General features: G+C 46.7%; 2 protein-coding genes across 2 annotated transcripts; one reads left to right on the top strand and one right to left on the bottom strand.

The window, feature by feature from the left end:
- Positions 1-2,139: 2,139 nt before the first annotated feature.
- Positions 2,140-4,815, top strand: LOC135972258 (myb/SANT-like DNA-binding domain-containing protein 2). Its single transcript, XM_065549610.1, has 2 exons — positions 2,140-3,072; positions 4,195-4,815. Exons 1-2 carry the CDS (start codon positions 2,523-2,525, stop codon positions 4,707-4,709), a joined length of 1,065 nt encoding a protein of 354 aa, XP_065405682.1. The 5' UTR covers positions 2,140-2,522; the 3' UTR covers positions 4,710-4,815.
- LOC135972257 (uncharacterized) lies at positions 3,100-6,632 on the bottom strand. Its single transcript, XM_065549609.1, has 2 exons — positions 3,981-6,632; positions 3,100-3,480 (listed from the first exon to the last, which is right to left on the bottom strand). Exon 1 carries the CDS (start codon positions 6,316-6,318, stop codon positions 4,933-4,935), a length of 1,386 nt encoding a protein of 461 aa, XP_065405681.1. The 5' UTR covers positions 6,319-6,632; the 3' UTR covers positions 3,100-3,480; positions 3,981-4,932.
- Positions 6,633-7,074: the final 442 nt, after the last annotated feature.

Here is a 7,074-nt window from a genome sequence, read left to right as displayed (position 1 = left end):
ACAGAAAGCAATGACCTATCAGGCCCAGTCCCCTTGGTAGTATTTTTGGAATGGCCATATTTTGTTTTTTTTTCTCTTGTTCTCAAAAAATTACTGGCCCTTATTTGTATATAGGGAATGTATCCTATGAGTCTACCTATAATGTATTGTGTCAAAGCCTAGCAGCAATTTTTAAAATGACAAATATTTTCGTGGAAATTTTACCGTCCTCCCCAAAAAGTTAATTTTTCATTACAAATCTGTGCAATTTTATTTTTTCAAAAAAAATTTTTGATTTTTTTTCACCAAAAGCTTTAAAGGCAATAAAATAGCCTGGTGCTAGTTATATGAATATATAGTTTCTTGTTTTGTGCATTGCCACAATGATTGCTCAGTTTAGCAGCATGGTGGGGTTTTTTTGTTTTGTTTTTTTGTGAAAACTAGAGTATTCTGTATCAATTATCTGATCTCAAAATTCTGCATTTGAAAATAAATCCATGCAACATCTGGTTAATGGGAAAAAATTCCCTTTCAAAACATAACTATGGAAAATCCTTTCACATTTGCAGAAATTTCCCAAGGCATTTCTCCTCCTTGTGTATGTGTGCACATGTGCGAAAGAGAGAGAGAGAGAAACTCTAATAATTGTATAGTCTCTTCACTGATCACATTTAAAATTCTAGCAGGAGTGGTGGTAAGATTCAGAGGATGGGAGAAGGCTCGTACAAAGACACAGTGCTCCTCATTCTAATCCATCTCTCCTGTTTAGGCCTCGGTCATCATTGTTCCAGCAGAGAAGCCTTCAAGAGCTAGAAAGCTTTTGCTCACTTATATATGCCTGAGTCAGAGAAGACCAAGTAGCGACAAGGAAAGGTGGCCGCTGCTTTAAAGCTGCCCTGGCACAACTATGAAAGAACAGGCTTCAAATCTAAAACAATGCACGCCCACAAAACTACATCTTCCTAAATCAGCATTTCTGGTATCAGCCAACTGTAGAAAGAGGGATGGATAATGGATAATGGAGAAGTACCAGCTGGTCTCTATGGGTTATAGGTAAAGAGGAGCCTTCAAAAGGAAGGCTGAATGTTGTTAAAAGGTGTTGGACCTAATGCCTCACTGCCTTGCATGTCCGCTACAACATTCGGATCTGGTAGTATTTTACACCCCCTCTGCACAAGTGTAGGTGAACCAGGCAGTGGAGAATTGGTCTATTCCTGACTCTGCCACTTGTTTCTTGTCTGCATTGGGAAGGTCAATAGCCTCTTAGTTTTGCAGCCTGTAAAATAGGGATAATTAAAGGTTACTAACTCATGTTTTTATCATGAGTCTCATGACATTTGGTGTTTCCCTTAGAGCCTCCCCTCCTGATGCAATGTGACTGTGTCAGTCTCAGCTTTCATTTAAACAAGGAAGTTTCTGGCCCTCATAGCTGCAGAGAAAAACTTGAAAATGTGAAGCCTAAAGGCTCATAAAGCAGAAAGCCAATAAAAAGAACACCAAATCTATTGATTAGCTTAAAAACCTTGAAATTTGAAACCAATCTCATGATTTTGGGGGGCCTGATTATTTGTGAGTGTTAGGGTTGGTAATACTGAGTTAATATTTCCTATCTCAAAGAGGTGCGATGAGTCTAATGAACATTTGGGCAATAATGTGAGATAAGATTGTTAAATGACAGTTACCATATTAAGGAAAAGTGTTATTACTTTATTATGTTATATTAATGGATTGCCCATGTCTGAGGGCTGTTGGGTAAAATCAACCTTGATAAAGAGCAAAGGGAGAACATTTTTATTTCATTCTGGTGAGTTGGAATTTCTTTTTCTGGCTTTGGGAACCAGAATAACTTCAAGCCTATGTTGCTCCCAGAAGTCTAGCCATCCATACCTGAGAGAAGGCAGGAATAAAGGCAGAGGATGTCATGTGAGAGAGTGGGTCTTTATGAAGTGGGGCATCATGGGATGGAATTTGGACAGAGAAGAATAGGGATGAGTGTGGTGTGAAAGCCTAGGTAGACAAATGAAAGCAGGGTTGGGTTTTTCTTGCTCTCTGCATTGATTGTGACTCAAGTTCACTTAACAATGAGAATCGGCTTTGGGGGAAAAATACCCTCAGAAATGTTTGTTTTCATAAAGAGTCTGGAACAAATGACCAGAGTCTAAGGCCTGGTCTACACTACGACTTTAATTCGGATTTATCAGCTTTAATTCGAATTAACCCTGTAACCGTCCACACAACGACGCTAGTTAATTCGATGTAAAGGGCCCTTTAAATCGATTTCTGTACTCCACCCCAACGAGCGGAGTAGTGCCAAAATCGATTTTTACAATTCGAATTAGGGTTAGTGTGGCCGCAATTCGATGGTATTGGCCTCCGGGAGCTATCCCACAGTGCATCATTGTGACCGCTCTGGACAGCAATCTGAACTCGGATGCACTGGCCAGGTAGACAGGAAAAGCCCCGCGAACATTTGAATTTCATTTCCTGTTTGCACAGCGTGGAGAGCACAGGTGACCACAGATACCTCATCAGCACAGGTAACCATGCAGGCTGATAATCGAAAAAGAGCACCAGCATGGACCGTGAGGGAGGTACTGGATCTGATCGCTGTATGGGGAGAGGATTCAGTGCTTGCAGAACTTCGTTCTAAAAGACGAAATGCAAAAATTTTTGAAAAAATCTCCAAGGGCATGATGGAGAGAGGCCACAATAGGGACTCAGATCAGTGCCGCGTGAAAGTCAAGGAACTCAGACAAGCCTATCAGAAAACAAAGGAGGCAAACGGTCGCTCCGGGTCAGAGCCGCGGACATGCCGCTACTACGCCGAGCTGCATGCAATTCTAGGGGGGGCTGCCACCACTAACCCACCTGTGTTCGTGGATTCTGGGTCGGGGATAGTCTCGACGCCTGAGGATTCTGCCGATGGGGTAGAGGAGGAGGAGGAGGAGGAGGATGAGCTTGCAGAGAGCACACAGCACTCCATTCTCCCCAACAGCCAGGATCTTTTTATCACCCTGACTGAAGTACCCTCCCAAGCCTCCCAAGCCTCCCAAGCCAGTACCCAAGACTCTGACCCCATGGAAGGCACCTCAGGTGAGTTTACCTTTTAAAATATAAAACTTGTTTTAAAAGCAAACGGTTTTTAATGATTACTTTGCCTGACTTTGCATTCGCGGTCAGTTCAGCTACTGGAAAAGTCTGTAGCTATTGGAAAAGTCTGTTAACGTGTCTGGGGATGGAGCGGAAATCCTCCAGGGACATCTCAATGAAGCTCTCCTGGAGGTACTCCGAAAGCCTTGCCAGAAGGTTTCTGGGCAGTGCATCTTTATTCCCTCCTCCATGGTAGGACACTTGACCACGCCATGCTTGCAGCAAGTAATCTGGTATCATTGCCTGACAAAGCCTGGCAGCGTATGGTCCCGGTGTTTGCTGGCATTCAAGCAACATCCGTTCTTTATCTTCTTGTGTAATCCTCAGGAGAGTGATATCACTCCTGGTAACCTGGTTGAAATACGGGAACTTAATTAAGGGGACAGAGGTGGCCGTTCCTACTGGGCTGTTTGCCTGTGGCGGAAAATAAATCCTTCCCTGCAGTTAGCCAAGCGCAGATGGGAAATTGGCCCTGAGTTTTTCGCGTTTGGCTAGCAGGGATCTTCCCTGTTACCAGCCACGCGGTGGGGGGAGGGGTACTGTGATCATCCCAGAGAATTCATGGCGAGGGGGGGGGGGCGGCGGTGGGGGGGGGATTAGTTTGGTGCCTGTAGGGATCTTCCCTGATACCAGCCACGCGGTGGGGGGGAGGGGTACCGTGGTTAGTTTGTTTTCTGGTGCTGCTGAATGTTAACAGAAAAACCGCAGCACTCTACTTGCCCAGACAAGCCCCACCACACTCCCCCCCCCCCCCCCAACTGGCTGAGATTGGCCAGGCTTCTGCAGCACTCTACAAGCTATGCTTGGTATGTGGGAAAGTAGGGCGCAGAAGCTGTAAGAGAATGGCTTACCATGGCCGCATGCAAGCAGAATTCTGTTGCCCAGACCTGTGATCTCTAGCAGCAAAGCCACAGGCACTCAGCATTAAGAGGCAAAATGCGACCTTGCACAGAAATCACATGTGCTATGTAATGTGAACAGTGTTGGTCACCGTGAAAGAGTATAAGCATTGTTCTGCAAAATGTAGCTTTTAAAACAATTCTCTCTTTTTTCCCCTCCCTACAGCAGCTGCAAATTCCTCAAGCCTCCCTCCTCCATCCCGAAGGTTATCACAGATAAGGCGTCGTAAGAAGAAGACGCGAGAAGAGATGTTTTCTGAAATTATGCAATCCAGCAGGAGTGACAGAGCTCATCTGAATGAGTGGAAGGAAACAGTTTCAAAGTATAGGAAAGAAGTCAGTGAACGTGAGGAGAGGAGGGACCAACGTGAGGACATGAGGGACCAACGTGAGGAGAGGAGAGACCAACGTGAGGAGAGGAGAGACGCTCGAGATGAGAGGTGGCGTCAGGAAGACCAGAGGATGAAGGAAGCAACGCTGGGGCTGCTCCAGCGTCTGGTGGAGGTTCAGGAACGGCTGCTGGAAAACAGACTGCCGCTTCAGCCCCTGTTCCACCCTCCCCCCTCCCCATGTTCCGTATCCTCCTCACCCAGACGTGTAAGAACGCGGGGGGGGAGGCTCCGTACACCTTCCCATTCCACCCCAGTAGACAGCCCAAGCAAAAGGCTGTCATTTTTTTAACCTTTTCTTTGTGGCTTTTTCCTTCCCAGTAATCCTCCTCCCAAATACCACCCGGGTTCCCTCCCTCTTTTTCTAATCTATTAATAAAGAATAAATGATTTTTAAATGATAGTGACTTTATTTGGTTTGAAAGAAAGCTGGGGGAAGGGGGAGGGTGGGTTCCTTACAGAAAATCAGTCAATAAAGGGGGCGGGTTTTCATGAAGGAGAAACAAACAGATATTTCACACTGTAGCCTGGCCAGCCATGAAACTGGTTTTTAAAGCTTCTCTGATGCACACCGCTTCATGGTGTGCTCTTCTAATCGCCCTGGTGTCTGGCTGCGCGTAATCAGCAGCCAGGCGATTTGCCTCAGCCTCCCACCCTGCCATAAAGGTCTCCCCCTTACTTTCACAGAGATTGTGGAGCACACAGCAAGCAGAAATAACAATGGGGAGATTTCTTTGGCTGAGGTCAGAGCGAGTCAATAATGATCTCCAGCGGCCTTTTAAACGGCCAAATGCACATTCTACCACCATTCTGCACTTGCTTAGCCTGTAGTTAAACAGCTCCTGACTCCTGTCCAGGCTGCCTGTGTATGGCTTCATGAGCCATGGCATTAAGGGGTAGGCTGGGTCCCCAAGAATAACTATGGGCATTTCAACATCCCCAACGGTTATTTTCTGGTCCGGAAAGTAAGTCCCTTGCTGCAGCCCTTTAAACAGAGTTGTGTTCCTGAAGACGCGAGCGTCATGAACCCTTCCCGCCCAGCCCGCATTGATGTTGGTGAAACGTCCCTTGTGATCCACAAGTGCTTGCAGCACCATTGAAAAGTACCCCTTGCGGTTTATGTACTCGGTGGCTTGGTGCTCCGGTGCCAAGATAGGGATATGGGTTCCGTCTATCGCCCCACCACAGTTAGGGAATCCCATTGCAGCAAAGCCATCCACTATGGCCTGCACATTTCCCAGAGTCACAAACTTTCGTAGCAGCACCTGAGTGATTGCTTTGGCTACTTGCATCACAGCAGCCCCCACAGTAGATTTTCCCACTCCAAATTGATTCCCGACTGACCGGTAGCTGTCTGGCGTTGCAAGCTTCCACAGGGCTATCGCCACGCGCTTCTCAACTGTGAGGGCTGCTCTCATCTTGGTATTCTGGCGTTTCAAGGCAGGGGACAGCAAGTCACAAAGTTCCATGAAAGTGCCCTTACGCATGCGAAAGTTCCGCAGCCACTGGGAATCGTCCCAGACCTGCAACACTATGCGGTCCCACCAGTCTGTGCTTGTTTCCCTTGCCCAGAATCGGCGTTCCATGTTTAGAATCTGCCCCATTAACAACATGATCTCCAAAGCACCGGGGCCTGTGGTTTCACTGAATTCTGTATCCGTGTCCGTGTCCATGTCCTCATCATGCTTGTCGCTGCGCTGCCGCTGCCGCTGCCTCCTCTCCTCGTTTTTCTGGTCCTGGCTCAGCATAAACTCCACGAGAACGCGCGAGGTGTTTACAATATTCATGAGTGCTGTCTTGACCTCAGCGGGCTCCATGCTTGCCGTGGTATGGAGTCTGCAGTGTTCACCCACCCAGGAAAAAAGGCGCGAAAATGGTTGTCTGCCGTCCGTTGCTTTCATGCAGGGAGGGAGGGAGGGAGGGAGGAAGTGAGGCTGTACCCAGAACCACCTGCGACGATGTTTTTTGTCCCATCAGGCACTGGGATCTTAACCCACAATCCCAATGGGCGCGGGAGACTGCGGGAACTATGGGATAGCTATGGAATTGCTACCCACAGTGCAACGGTGCAGAAATCGACGCTAGCCCCAGTACTTGGACGCACACCACCGAATTAATGTGCTAGTGTGGCCGCATTCATTTCGACTTTATACAACCTGTTTCTCAAATCCGAATTATCTAAATTCGGATTAATCCCGTAGTGTAGACATACCCTTAGGAAACCACTATATCTTTGGGATCTTTGGTGACATAACCCCTCAGGGGGCCCTCTTAGAAAGTGTCAGAAATAGATGTGCAGAGCCTGCTGCTACAACGTAGCATATCAGGGGGTAGCCGTTTTAGTCTGTATCCACAAAAACAACGAGGAGTCTGGTGGCAACTTAAAGACTAACAGATTTATTTGGGCATAAGCTTTCATGGGTAAAAAACCTCACTTCTTCACAGAAGAGGAAATGGTGGGAGATTGTGATGGTGCGATCATAAGATTCAAGAACTATTGATTTTGACTTATTTAGCTTTTTAGTTAAAACGTCCGCTTCCAGAAACTGCACATCAGATTTAGTTTGTTAGATCAATGCCTCTGTCAGTCTTAAGGTTCTTTCTATATCTTTCTGTAAAGGGACACTGCCATCCCATGTCCAGCATTTTTTTAACCT

The sequence above is a fragment of the Chrysemys picta genome, chromosome 6, assembly GCF_011386835.1.
Source record: "Chrysemys picta bellii isolate R12L10 chromosome 6, ASM1138683v2, whole genome shotgun sequence".
NCBI lineage: Eukaryota > Metazoa > Chordata > Testudines > Emydidae > Chrysemys > Chrysemys picta.
The sequence above is the reverse complement of the archived record's forward strand: the minus strand, read 5'-3'. Positions and strand labels throughout refer to the sequence as shown.

Coding starts and splice junctions, on each gene's coding strand:
- LOC135972258 (XM_065549610.1), top strand. CDS start 2,523: ATGCAGGCTGATAATCGAAAAAGAGCACCAGCATGGACCGTGAGGGAG. Junction 3,073..4,194: donor CCCCATGGAAGGCACCTCAG/GTGAGTTTACCT, acceptor CCCTCCCTACAG/CAGCTGCAAATTCCTCAAGC.
- LOC135972257 (XM_065549609.1), bottom strand. CDS start 6,318: ATGAAAGCAACGGACGGCAGACAACCATTTTCGCGCCTTTTTTCCTGG.